The 14,314-nt window shown below is 46.3% G+C and overlaps 1 protein-coding gene across 1 annotated transcript in view; it reads right to left on the bottom strand.

The window, feature by feature from the left end:
* nt5e (5'-nucleotidase, ecto (CD73)) overlaps positions 1-13,684 on the bottom strand; it is an 81,147-nt gene extending 67,463 nt beyond the window's left edge. The window contains exon 1 of the mRNA XM_059986584.1: positions 12,807-13,684. Coding sequence (XP_059842567.1) covers positions 12,807-13,124 — 318 coding nt within the window. The 5' untranslated portion in view covers positions 13,125-13,684. The remainder of the gene's footprint in view (positions 1-12,806) is intronic.
* Positions 13,685-14,314: the final 630 nt, after the last annotated feature.

Here is a 14,314-nt window from a genome sequence, read left to right as displayed (position 1 = left end):
TCAGAACCCTATGGTGTATCTATCTGGTTCAGGTGACTTATCTATCTTCAGACCTTTAAGCTTCTTCTTGGTAATAACAATTGCACCCACTTCTGCCCCCAGACACTTGAATTTCTAGCATCCTCTCTTCTTCTTCTTTGGGATGTATCTATCCTGCACCTTCTGATTGCTTCCAGAAACACCAGCCATTGCTCTTCTGCCATTGTCTTTGCTAGTGTCATAATCAATTCTGGCCAGCTCCCATCACATGCCTCTGTAATTCCTTTTGCTCGCTGTAATAATGGTACATCTGACTTTATCTTCTCCCTCTCAAACTGCATCATGAATATCAAATTATGATCACTGCTTCCCAGGGGTTCATAGAAACACAGAAAACCTACAGCTCAATACAGGCCCTTCGGCCCACAAAGCTGTACCGAACATGTCCTTATCTTAGAAATTACTTAGGGTTACTCATAGCCCTTTCTTTTTCTAAGCTCCCTGTACCTGTCCAGGAGTCTCTTAAAAGACCCTATTTTATCCGCCTCCACCACCGTCGCCTGCAGCCCATTCCACGCACTCACCACTCTCTGAGTAAAAAAATTACCCCTGACATCTCCTCTGTACCTACTTCCAACCACCTTAAACCTATGCCCTCTCATGCCAGCCATTTCAGCCCTGGGAAAAAGTCTACAATCCATATGAACAATGCTTCTCATCATCTTATACACCTCTATAAGGTCACCTCGCATCCTCTGTCACTCCAAGGAAAACAGACCGAGTTCACTCAACCTATTCTCATAAGACATGCTCCCCAATCCAGGCAACATCCTTGTAAATCTCCTCTGCACCCTTTCTATGGTTTCCACATCCTTCCTGTAGTGAGGCGACCAGAAATGAGCACAGTACTCCAAGTGGGGTCTGACCAGGGTCCTATACAGCTGCAACATTTCCTCTCGGCTCTTAAACTCAGTCCCACGACTGATAAAGGCCAATACTCTGTACACCTTCTTAACCACAGAGTCAACCTGTGCAGCTGCTTTGAGCGTCCTATGGACTCGGACCCCAAGATCCCTCTGATCCTCCACACTGCTAAGAGTCTTACCATTAATACTATATTCTGACATCATACTTGACCTACCAAAGTGAACCACTCCACACTTACCTGGCTTGAACTCCATCTGCCACTTCTCAGCCCAGTCTTGTATCCTATCAGTGTCCCGCTGTAACCTCTGACAGCCCTCCACACTATCCACAACACCTCCAACCTTTGTGTCATCAGCAAATTTACAAACCCATCCCTCCACTTCTTCATCCAGGTCATTTATAAAAATCACGAAAAGTAGAGGTCTCAGAACAGATCCCTGAGCCACACCACTGGTCACTGATCTCCATGCAGAATATGACCCGTCTACAACCACTCTTTGCCTTCTGTGGGCAAGCCAGTTCTGGATCCACAAAGCAATGTCCTTTTGGATCCCATGCCTCCTTACTTTCTCAATAAGCCTTACATGGGGTACCTTGTCAAATGCCTTGCTGAAATCCATATACACTACATCTACTGCTCTACCTTCATCAATGTGTTTAGTCACATCCTCAAAAAATTCAACTTGCCTTTGACAAAGCCATGCTGACAATTCCTAATCATATTATGCCTCTCCAAATGTTCAGAAATCCTGCCTCTCAGGATCTTCTCTATCAAATTACCAACCACTGAAGTAAGACTCGCTGGTCTATAATTTCCTTGGCTAACTCTACTCCCTTTCTGGAATAATGGAACAATATCCGCAACCCTCCAATCCTCTGGAATCTCTCCCGTCCCCATTGATAATGCAAAGATCATCGCCAGAGGCTCAGCAATCTCCTCCCTCGCCTCCCACATAGCCCAGGGTACATCTCATCCAGTCCCGGTGATTCATCCAACTTGATGTTTTCCAAAAGCTTCAGCACATCCTCTTTCTTAATATCAAGCTTTTCTGTCCACTGTAAGTCATCCCTACAATTGCCAAGATCCTTTTCCATACTGAATACTGAAGCAAAGTATTCATTAAGTACCTCTGCTATCTCCTCCAGTTCCATACACACTTTCCCACTGTCACACTTGATTGGTCCTATTCTCTCATGTCTTATCCTCTTGCTCTTCACAAACCTGTAGAATGCCTTGGGGTTTTCCTTAATCCTGCCCGCCAAGGCCTTCTCATGGCCCCTTCTGGCTCTTTTAATTTCTTTCTTAAGCTCCTTCCTGCTAGCTTTGTAATCTTCTAGATCTCTATCATTACCTAGTTTTTTGAAACTTTCATAAGCTCTTCTTCTTGACTAGATTTATTACAGCCTTTGTACACCATGGTTCCTGTACCCTACCATCCTTTCCGTCTCATTGGAATGTACCTATGCAGGACTCCGCGCAGATATCCCCTGAGCATTTACCACACTTCTTCCGTACATTTCCCCGAGAACATCTGTTTCCAATTTATGCTTCCAAGTTCCTGCCTGATAGCCTCATATCTCCCCTTACTCCAATTAAACACTTTCCTCCCTTGTCTGTTCCGATCCCTCTCCAATGCTATGGTAAAGGAGATAGAATTATGATCACTATCTCCAAAATTCTCTCCCACTGAGAGATCTGATACCTGACCGGGTTCATTTCCCAATACCAGATCAAGCACAGCTTCTCCTCTTGTAGGCTCATCTACAGAATTATATCCAGAAGCTGCTCTCAAAAGCCACCTCATAGGTGTCCTACAAATTCCCTCTGTTGGGATCCAGCGCCAACCTGATACCTCAATCTACTTGTATAGTGAAATCCCCCGTGACAATAGTAATATTGCCCTTTTTACATGCCTTTTCGATTTCCCATTGAAATTTATATAGCACATCATGGCTACTGCTCAGGGGCCTGTATATAACCCCCATCACAGCTTTTACCCCTTGCAGTTTGTTAATTCTACCCACAAAGATTCTACATTTCCTGATCCTATGTCACCTCTTTCTAAGGATTTGATTTCATCTTTTAGCAAGAGAGGCACTCCAGACCCTCGGCCTACTTGATAGTCCTTTCGATATAATGTGTATCCTTCGATGTGAAGCTCCCAGCTCTGATCTTCTTTCAGCCACGACTCAGTGATGCCCACAATGTCATACATGCCAGTCTCTAGCCTTGCTACAAGATCATCTACCTGATTGTGTGCGTTCATGTACAGCAGTTTGTTCTGCATTCATCATCCTTTTCGCTTTTGCCCCCATGCTACACTTCACCTCATTTCACTGACTGCCCCACAGTCCCACTGCATCGAATTGTGTACTAACTGCCCCATCTTCGGCCCTGGTTCCCATTCCCCTGCAGGCTTAGTTTAAACCCTCCACAGCTGCTGTAGCAAACCTGCCCACAAAGACACTGGTCCCCCTTTGGGCCCAGGTGTGACCCATCCTTTTTGTACGGGTCATGCTGTAGCTTCCCCAGAAGAGAGCCCAGTGATCCAGAAATCTTCAACTCTGCCTCTCAGCCACTCATCCATCTGAGCTATCATCCTGTTCCTGCCCTCACGAGCAGAGATTACTACCTGTTCAGCCTTTTCCCCGACGCCTACGACTGACTGTGCAGGACCTGTTCTCCCCTTTCTACCGTTGGTGCCAATGTGTACCCTGGCCTCTCTCTCTTGAGAATGTTCCGCAGCTGCTCTGAGGCTCCTGAAGCCCAGCACCTGACAGGCAACACACCAACCCAGCGTCTCTATCACAGCCACACAATCTTCTATCTCTCCCCCGAACTATCCAGTCTCCTATAGCCACAGCTTTGTCTGATTTTCCCCTCCCTGTTCCTGCAGAGCCTCTGAGCCGGCCACACTGCCACTGGCCTGATAGGTCATTCCCACCAGCAGAATTAGGATCAAAGATAACCTGGGACTCACTCAGGTCAGCTGGATTCCCTGTGACAGCAGGACAGCGTATATCGGCCATAAAGGGTGGAAACCCGCATTAGGAGCACAGGAGGTGTATCTGTTGCCCGGAGAAATCGGTGGCCGCAGAACACTGCATTCGCAATTGACTTCGACGACAAAAAACTGCTGTGCTGTACCAATAGCGTTTGGGAACGCCTGGTAAAGGAAACCATTGAAATAAAACTAGAGGAAAGGAATTTTAACAAGATCTCATTCTAAGTGAGAATTGGAATTCGATTGTAAACACAGTGGGAGAGCAGAAACCTGATTGGACGAGGACTAACCGATCAGGAGGGAGGGAGTACGGGGGGTATAAATACCACCAGACTAAACTTGCTCAGGCATCATCCCTGATGAAGATGGCACAGTTTGTCATCAAAAACATCTGCTATAATTGATACCTGCACCCAGCTGGAAACCCAGGAGAGTTTATTACTCATCTATGAAGTTTTCAGCCTCCTGGCTGGTTCTGAGTGCATCCAGCTCCAGCTTCAGACCCTAACCTTGTCAGTCAGGAGCTGAACCTGGGGTGTACTTCCTGCAGATGTAGTCATCTGGGAGATTATTAGGTATCATGAAATCCCACATCTCACAGGAGAAGCATTCCGCTGTCTGAACTATCATCCTGTCTACATTTCTTATGCCTCTAACTTCTAAAGTCTTGTGTCAAGTATCCACTTAAGCACCACTACCACTGCTGGTGAATTCCAGGCTCACACCACTCTCTCAGTCACTGTTAGGAGATGGTTTAAAGCCCTCCCCATTTAAGTACCACCAGGAACTAGTAATGCAAACAAATCTCCCAGCTGATCATTCCCAGGATAGCCTGAAAGCCCTTAGCCAAGATGACGTTGTGCACTGAACCGGCTACCAGTCAGGACATCTCAACCCCACCACCCCAGAGCATCAAGGGCCCAAACTTCAGCGCCTCAATCTGTCGTCACAAAGCTCTGGGAATGACCTGAGGTTTGTAAAGATTTTGAAATGCAGATGCCTCCATTTATCACACTCGCAACACAAACATCATCCCATCCAGTTCCCTCATAGACTGACAGACATACTTCATTGATCCCGAGGGAAATTGGGCTTCGTTACTGTCGCACCAACCAGGAATAGTGTAGAAATATAGCAATATAAAACCATAAATGATTAGATAATAATAGGTAAATTATTCCAAGCGGAGATAAGTCCAGGACCAGCCTATTGGCTCAGGGTGTCTGACACTCCGCAGGAGGAGTTGTAAAGTTTGGTGGCCACAGGCAGGAATGACTTCCTATGACGCTCAGTGTTACATCTCGGTGGAATGAGTCTCTGGCTGAATGTACCCCTGTGCCTAACCAGTACATTATGGAGTAGATGGGAGTCATTGTCCAAGATGGCATGCAACTTGGACAGCATCCTCTTTTCAGACACCACCGTCAGAGAGTCCAGTTCCACCCCCACAACATCACTGGCCTTACGAATGAGTTTGTTGATTCTGTTGGTGTCTGCTACCCTCAGCCTGCTACCCCAGCACACAACAGCAAACATGATAACACTGGCCACCACAGACTCATAGAATATCCTCAGCATCGTCCGGCAGATATTAAAGGATCTCAGTCTCCTCAGGAAATAGAGACGGCTCTGACCCTTCTTGTAGACAGCCTCAGTGTTCTTTGACCAGTCCAGTTTATTGTCAATTTGTATCCCCAGGTATTTGTAATCCTCCACCATGTCCACACTGACCCCTTGGATGGAAACAGGGGTCACCGGTGCCTTAGCCCTCCGCAGCTCCACCACCAGCTGCTTAGCCTTTTTCACATTAAGCTGCAGATGATTCTGCTCACACCATGTGACAAAGTTTCCCACCATAGCCCAGTACTCGGCCTCATCTCCCTTGCTGATGCATCCAACTATGGCAGAGTCATCAGAAAACTTCTGAAGATGGCAAGACCCTGTGTTGTAGTTGAAGAGCACAGCTGATTCAATGGTGACATCCTCACTGCTATGGGAACTGCTTTGGCTCTAGACAGGAGGCACGCTGGATGGAACAAGTGAGACGGGGGTGGGCCTCCTGCATTCAGCCCAGTGACTTACACTGTCCACTGAAAGGCAAGGTTCGAATACCTTCAGTGCAAAGAAAGAAAGTTCTAGCTTCCTCTTCCCCACCCTCTCCAGGTGTCCATCACACTCTCTCCAACCCCAGTCCCTCCTCCTCTCTAGCCTCTCCACCTCCCTTATTTAGTTCCATGCTCCATCTTCCTCTCCCATCATCTGCAACCCTTCGTTGTCTCCACCGATCACCTCCCAGCCTCAGTCTCTATCTCCACTCTCCTTCCTCTATCTGCTAATCGTGTTTCTGTGCTGCAAAACTCTGCAGATGACTACTGTGCCTGAATGGGAGAGGTATGGAGGGCTAAGGGACCAGCCAAAATAACAGTCTGGTACAGACTAGATGGGCCGAAGAGCCTCGTTCTCTGGTGATCTATGACTATTTCTCCTCAACTGGACCCTGTCACCTGCCACTCATTCCCCTCATCTCTTTATAACGGTTATTTTTCCTCTACCTTTCCGTCCAGATGAAGGGTCGCAGCTATTCATTTCCCTCCAGAGAGATGACTCACCCACTGGAGTATTCCAGTAGATCTCTTGTTGGTCCAGGTTCCAGGCTCGGCGTCTCTCGTAGCTTTCACCTCCTATCTTTGTTTACGTCACACAATGAACCTGCCACGTTCTAGTGCCATTTCAACTGCGGTCTCAATGTGAAGGCGTCCCTGTGCAAAACTCCACAATGGCACCTCATGCCCGTCAGCAGCCATCAAAGCTGCTATAGGGTATCATTTTCTTCAGAACATCAACAAGCAGCCACAAGGAGAAAACCCTGGCAGCAACTTACTTACAATGCAGTATTAATATTTAACTTAGTCAATGGAATGGACTCTGATTAATCACAAGCTTTTATTAATATCTAGGAATTAAAAATCTAAGTAATGAGTACTGGTCATGTCAGCCTTGTCCTAATGCTGCCCGTCACCTCTTTATACTAAACTGATTAACAGCACAATTAGCCAAACGGTATAACCCATGTACTTAATAAGACCATAAGACATAGGAGCCTATCAAGTCAGCTCTGCCATTCAATCATAGCTGATCATTTTCTTTCCCAACCCCATTCCTGCCCCTCCCTTTTCCTCATAACCTTTGCTGCCCTAAATAATCAACAGTCTTTCAAACTCTGTTTGAAATATCCTTGATAACTAGGCCTTCATAGCTGTCTGTTTCACAGACTCAGGACCCAGCACTTGCCCCCTTCTCATTGTTACCATCGGGAAGGAGGTGCAGAAGCCTGAAGACACACACTCAATGATTCAGGAACAGCTTCTTCCCCTCTGCCAAACGATTCCTAAACGGACATTGAACCCAGGAACACTATTTCACAATTTTTAAAAAATATAATTTCTGCTTTTTCACTATTTTTAAATTAACTATTTAATCAGAATCAGAGTCAGGTTTGTTATTACTGGCATGTGTTGTGAAAATTGTTAACTTAGCAGCAGCAGTTCAATGCAATACATAATATAGAAGAAAAAAAATTAATAATGACAAATAAGTAAATCAATTAGAGTCTACGTATATTGAATATACTAAAAATTGTGCAAAAACAGAAATAACATATACTTAAAAAATGAGGTAGTGTCCAAGGATTCAATGTCCGTTTAGGAATCAGATGGCAGAGGGGAAGAAGCTGTTCCTGAATCGCTGAGTGTGTGCCTTCAGGCTTCTGTACCTCCTACCTGATGGTAACAGTGAGAAAAGGGCATGCCCTGGGTGCTGGAGGTTCTAATAATGGACGCTGCCTTTCTGAGACACCGCTCCCTAAAGATCTCCTGAGTACTTTGCACATATACATATACATTACATACTTACTGTAATTGATTTACTTATTTTTTCTATATTATCATGTATTGCATTCTACTGCTGCTGTGAAGTTAACAAATTTCTGGTGATATTAACTCTGGGACTCTGACTAAAGAAATTCTTCCTCATCTCTGTTCTGTAGGGACGTCTTTCTAGTCCGAGGCTATGCCCTCTGGTCCTTGTCATAGAGAGCAGAAGTAGAAACTTGAAGATCAGGGATTTGTTGGTCCTGGAGCAGACAGAGTGAGAAAGCACGCTGCACTGGCAAGATGAGAGGCAATACAGTATGTGTTGAGAGGTCATTGTGCAGGACGCTCGTGAGGTCACACCTGGCGTATTGTGTTCAGCTTTGTTCACACTGCTGTGGAAATTGGAATGAATAGAGAAAGATTTTCAAGGATGTTATCAAGACCTGCGGGGCTGCGCTGTAGGGCAAAGTTGGACAAGCTGGGACTTTGAGTGCAGGAGACTGAGCTGTGATCTTGTTTAAAATCACAATGGACGAAGATAGGGCAAAGGTAGGACGCAGCATGGTAGCACAATACTTTACAGTACAGTGTGACCAATTCCTGCCGCTGCCTGCAAGATATTTGTACGTTCTCCCCATGACCGTGTGGGTTTCCTCCCACGGTCCAAAGGCGTACCGCAGTGTTGGTGGGTTAATTGGTCACTGTAAATTGTCCCGTGATTAGGCTAGGATTAAATCAGGGGATTGCTGGGTGACATGGCTGAATATGGCCAGAGAGGCCTCAATAAATAAATTAGTAAGGTGTAGATAGAATAAAGATGCACCCAGTCTTTCTCCCGGGGCGGACACTAGATGAATAGGTTTAAGGTGAGAGGGAAAATGTTCAGTAGGAGCTTGAGGGATAACTATTTGGTACTAAAGATAATATCTATTTGGAATGAGCTGCCAGAGTCAGTGGCTGAGCCAAGTGCCATAAGAACTTTTAAAAGATGGACAGGTCCACTGATCGGAAAGGTGGTGGGCCAAACGCTGGTAAATGGCACTGGCTTGATGGTCATCTCAGTCTGCATGAACCAAAGGACCTCTTTCTGTGCTGGATGAAGTAAGAACAGTTGGATCTTGAAGTACATCTCCAAAAATTCCTGATGCAGCAGTCAGGTAGAAAAAGTACCTCAGAAGGCATGTGGGTTACTTGCCCTTATTGGCTGAGACATGGAAAACAACTTTAGGGAAGAGGAGTCAGATCCGTAGGCCACAGCTTGACCACTGTGTACACCAAACTACAGGATATGATGTCACGAGAGAGGATACAGAGGAGATCGCTCTGGGTGTCACCAGGACTACAGAGTGTGCCTAGCTTGGGACCAGGCAGAATAATAGTTAGGCATTGACTGGGTGAGCCACAGGCCCTGTGATTAGCCATGGTTAGAGAGAATTAGAACACGATGCCAGGACTACAGGGTGTGCCTCGGTTGGGATTGTGTGCTTTGGAACGAGGGAGCCTTAGAGCACAATAGGCTGAAGAAACGGGGGCAGTTAATAAAAACAAATTTTGTTGAAGGAATGCTGTGGATTGGGACTCCTTATCGGTGTGGAAGAGGAAGTCCTCTCAAATTGCTCAAAGGCTAGACACTGAGAATAATAAAAGTATATTTCATCACGAGAGATTATAGATACACATATTCTTTATTCCCGGGAAAGATAACGAAGAACTAGAGAACGTGGCTTTAAGGTGAGATGAGAAAGATTTAAAAGGGACTTGAGGGGCATCTTCGTCACGCAGAGGGTGGTGTGTCGATGGAATGAGATGCCAGAGGAAGGTAAATCTCAACATCTAGAAGACAGTTGGACATAAATAGAAGGGGTTTAGAGGGATCTGGTATAGGATTGTAAATCTTTTCTGCACTCTTGCCAAATGCAGGCATAGGGGCCTAGTTTGGCAGGCAGCGTAGACAAGCAATGCTGAGAAGCCTTGAGTGATTCACTGTTCATAACGCTGTTTCCTGGTGCTTTCTGTACAAACTCGTTGAATGTATTTTGACAGGCTCGGGGATTCTGAGTTACGTGTATTATTTAAGCAGACGTCCGATTAGCTCTAATTGCTGGGTCCTCATTTTGAAAATGTCACTTCTTGCAATGTCACACATCCAAGCAACTAATGTTCTTTAAACTCTGGTCGCTGTCTATACATCAAGAGTCCATCTTTCCTCCACACTTGTGTCCTATTGCCAACGCACACTGTGACAGTTCTACATTCATTTTAGTTGTACCCTTGGAAACCCCACATCTTGTTCCTTCCTCCAGGTCATTAATGTAACTAGTAAACAAGTGAGAGTCAGGAACTGACCCCTGGTTTTCTCCATTGCTTATACCTTTCCAGCCTGAGAAGGACCCATTCCAATTTTTTGTTTTCTGTGCAACAGCCAGTTTTCAGTCAAGTCAACGCACTTCCTCCAATACCTTGTCAAATGCTTTTTCAGTTATGGCACCTTGTCTAATGCCTTTTGGAAATCTAAACACATTGCATGAATGTAAACTCTCCCTGTCACATCCTCAAAGAATTCCAGCAAATCTGTCAAACATGATTTGTATCTCATTAAACCAGCTTGACTAGGGGTTAGATTTATCACTTAAGAAAGCTGAATGTAGAATCTTTATCTGAGTCTCATCTTTGATTATTGGCCCCAGCACCTTGCCATCAATGGATGTTCCATTAACTGTCCTATAGTTCCCTCTTTTCTTCTTGAACAAGGGAGTCACATTGGCTGATTTCTAGCCTTACTGTACTTTAACCAAATTCAGTGAGTTTTGAAAATTTTCAGCCAGTGGGTCCGCTATTTTTGTAGCCACTTCCTTTAAAACACTTCAGTTCAGACTTTCAGTCCGTGAGATTTATCTGCCTTTGAACCAGTGAGTTTCTCTGATACTTTATCCCTCGTGACTAGGATTTTTACAACTTCTTTCTGTAACTTGAAATAGACCCTCCTGTTACCCTGACAAATGAGGGTATTTGTAGTATTCTCCATGGTGATGCAAAAAAAGATTGCTTTAACTTTTCTGCCCTGTTCTTAATTCACCAGACTTGTTCTCCAGAGGTCCCAAACCAACTTTAGTCACAACTTTCTTATAAATCTCTCTAGAAATTCTTATTGGATGCTTTGATAATAGGTGTAACTTTTCTCTCAAAATTTATTTTATAGTCTTTTTTTTAATAAATCCCAAATAGTTCAAATTTTCTGCCTGCTACTAACCATTGGCACTTTGTAGGCTCCAGTTTCAAGTTCACACTAATCTTGACCTGCTTCGTCAACAACAGTCTACACAGTTCCCATCGAATCCCTCTTTCTAACTGGGATAAATTCCTGCTGAGTGCTATGGACCAGATATTTGAATATCTATCACTGTTTAGTTACAAAATTATCTCTTGGCTAATTTTCCCAGTCAACCAAAGACAACTTCAGCTTCGCATCAGTAAAGTTGTCCATATTTAAAATGATAATTTTTTGTGATTTTCACCCTCAAACTGAATCTGAATTTCTACCATATTGTTGTCATTGCCTTCTAGGGGGTCTTAAACCTCAACATCTTTTATTAATCCTTCCTTATTACTTAAAGCAACCAATTCATAAGCCCCATAATATACTGTTCTAACTAAGAGACAAGCCCTGATGCACTCCACCATTTTCTCTTCTTCAACATTCCTGTCAATTTAAGAAGTTCAGCAATCTATTCATAGATTGAAGTCCCCATGATGTTTGCAGTTCCCTTCAAACATAAGACCATAAAACCACAAGGCCATAAGATATAGGCCATTTGACCCACCGGGTCTGCTTTGCTCTGCCATTTCATCATGGCTGATCCATTTTCTCTCTCAGCCCCAATCTCCTGCCTTCTCCTCATATCCCGTCACACACCAACTGATCAAGAACCTATCAACTTCTGCCTTAAATACACCCAGTGTCTTGACCTCCACAGTTGCCTGTGCCAACCAATTCCAAATATTCACCACTCTCTGGCTAAAGAAATTCCTCCTCATCTCCATTCTAAAAGGACACCCCTCTATCCTGAGGCTGTGTCCTCTGACTCTAGACTCTCCCACCACGTCCACTCTGTCAAGGCCTTTCACCATTCCATAGGTTTCAATGAAGTCGCCCTCATTCTTCTGAATAAGAGGCCACGTTTTTGGGGGGGCATACAGTCCACCCCCCACCACTCTTCTTTCCCCCTGAAGTTGTGCTAGGATTCAAACCCAGGAGTCCAGATCGCTGGTAACTTGTTCAGCGATTTGTGCTACTGAATGAATTCTGAGGGCTGTGCGGTGTTGTTCCACGGGGGTTGGGGCTGGGACCCTTGCTGTTCATCACGGGCACTACTGCCTTGGATGTGAACGCAGGAAGTATGATTGGCAAGATCGCGCACAATACGAAGGTTGGCGGTGTCGTGGACAGCGAGGAAAGTTGCCTAAGACGGCAGCAAAGTATGGTTCAGTTGGTGAGGTGATTGAAACATTAACCGATGTCATTCAGTCCACACAAGTCCCACGTAATGTACTTCGGGATAGGATATATACAGTCAGCGGTGAAGTAACAAGGTCCGAAGCTGATGAATTACGGGATTTAGCGGAGAAGGAGGGAGGATGGGGGGGGGGGGGGGGGGATAGAGGGGCAGCAGGGGGTAGAGGATGCAAAGGGGAGGTTTAGTGTAGAGAGAGAGAGCGTGCTCACAAGTCGATACATTGGCTGGAGATTTTCTGTCGTTTGGTACATCTGCATTTGTTAACTGTGCCAGAAAGCAGAACACGATCTAGTCCGCTAACAACAGATATTCTAACGCGCGGCACAGGCTGTCACATAAATAAATTGTAACATATATTGCTGAGACCGTACCCGGCAAACGCTCACACCTTCCCCACCTTGACCCCACACCGCCTGCCTCCCGTTAGAGGGGAGCCCCCTTCAGCAGCGAGACTCATCGCACCCGGAGCGGGGAGAGTCCCAGCTCTCGGTCATGTCGCGGCTGCTTACCATCACATCGTAGTTCAGTTTCCTCATGAAGTGTGCAGCCTCGGTGCCCTTGTAGTAGTTGAACCAGATGGTGCCCTGGTACTGGTCGCCCGCATCCAGCAGCAGCACGTTGGGCTCCTTGCCACGCAGCTCCTTGATCTTCGTCCATCTCCGGGCCACTCCGGCGAAACATTTGGACACGCACTTGCTGGAGTCCTCGCTGGTCTCCTCCACCCTGGCGTGCACGTCGTTGGTGTGCAGGACGGTCAGCTGGAAAGCCGCGATCCGCCCGGTGCACAGGAGCAGCTGTAGCCGGAGCAGCGCAGCGACGCGACCCATGCTCGGCGGCTGCAGCCGCTCGATGTACTGCGGGAGCGCGAAGCCGAGTCCTCTTATCTTGCTCAACCGGGCCGGATGGATGCAGTGGCGGACTGGGAGGAGCCTCTCGGAACCACGGCTCACCTCTGCACTTGATAAGGTAACAACGTTGCCGTCAATGGCGAAAGCAGACTTAGCGTCTCCGAGTTTGACTCGCAATAACAGTCGGCAGGGAGTTCAAAAGACGCCATTAATGGCTACAAATTTGACTTACTGAACGTAGGCAAAGGCCGCTTAACTGGCATCGACTGAAGCGATCGCTGATCAGCTCCTACTGTCCACCCCGGTGAAACGAGCAGCCTGTGGTTTCTTTTAAGGAGCCTGATTACTGCGGGACTAGTCCCTGAAAGAAATTCAGCCCACATCGTGTTCCCTAACTCATCAGTTGTGTTTTGTCCCGTTGGTGTTATGGAAACGTGGGTTAGAGCAGAACCATCTGCAGTAGACAGGGCAGCTGCAGGGAGCCGGGGTCAGACCTGACGGGGGGGGCTGGATGTTCTCCCTCAGACTGCACGGGATTCCTTGAGGGGCTCCGGCTTCCAGCTACCAAAGTCAGTGGGCTAGTTGCCCCGGGTGTGGGTGAGTGGTCGAATGGGGGGGGGGCTGACTGGAAGGTGGGATAATAAAATGGAATGATCATAAATAGGAGCCTGGGGTCAGCATGCACTCTCTCTGAGTCTGTTCCCAACCCTTCCACGAGCCCTTCCTCCAGACGGTGCTGTGGCGCCAGCGATTGTGACGCTCTCCCAGGCGGGAAGGCGGTTTGGGAAATGACCAGTGAATTTCCCTCAATAATATTTACCCCCAGAGCACCACCACCTAAAATAACATTCTTGCAGATGTTCTCATCAGGTGGGAAACAAATTGTTTCCTGCACAACCAGTGCCAAGTCATTGGGTATATTTAAAGCGGAGGTCGACGGGTTTTTGATTAGTCAGGGTGACAAAGGTTACGGGAGAAGGCAGGGAGTTGAGGGGGATAATAAATCAGTCATGATGGAATGGCAGGACAAACTCGATGGGCTGAATGGCCTAATTCTGCTCCTAAGTCTTATAACAATAGGTTGGAAAGCCCCGTGGTCACGAAAGGCTTTATCCATCACTATATGTGTCTGGTCCTGGTTCCCTGAAGCCCACATCTCCAATTTCTCC

Source organism: Hypanus sabinus, chromosome 12 (assembly GCF_030144855.1).
Source record: "Hypanus sabinus isolate sHypSab1 chromosome 12, sHypSab1.hap1, whole genome shotgun sequence".
Classification (NCBI taxonomy): domain Eukaryota; kingdom Metazoa; phylum Chordata; class Chondrichthyes; order Myliobatiformes; family Dasyatidae; genus Hypanus; species Hypanus sabinus.
The sequence above is the reverse complement of the archived record's forward strand: the minus strand, read 5'-3'. Positions and strand labels throughout refer to the sequence as shown.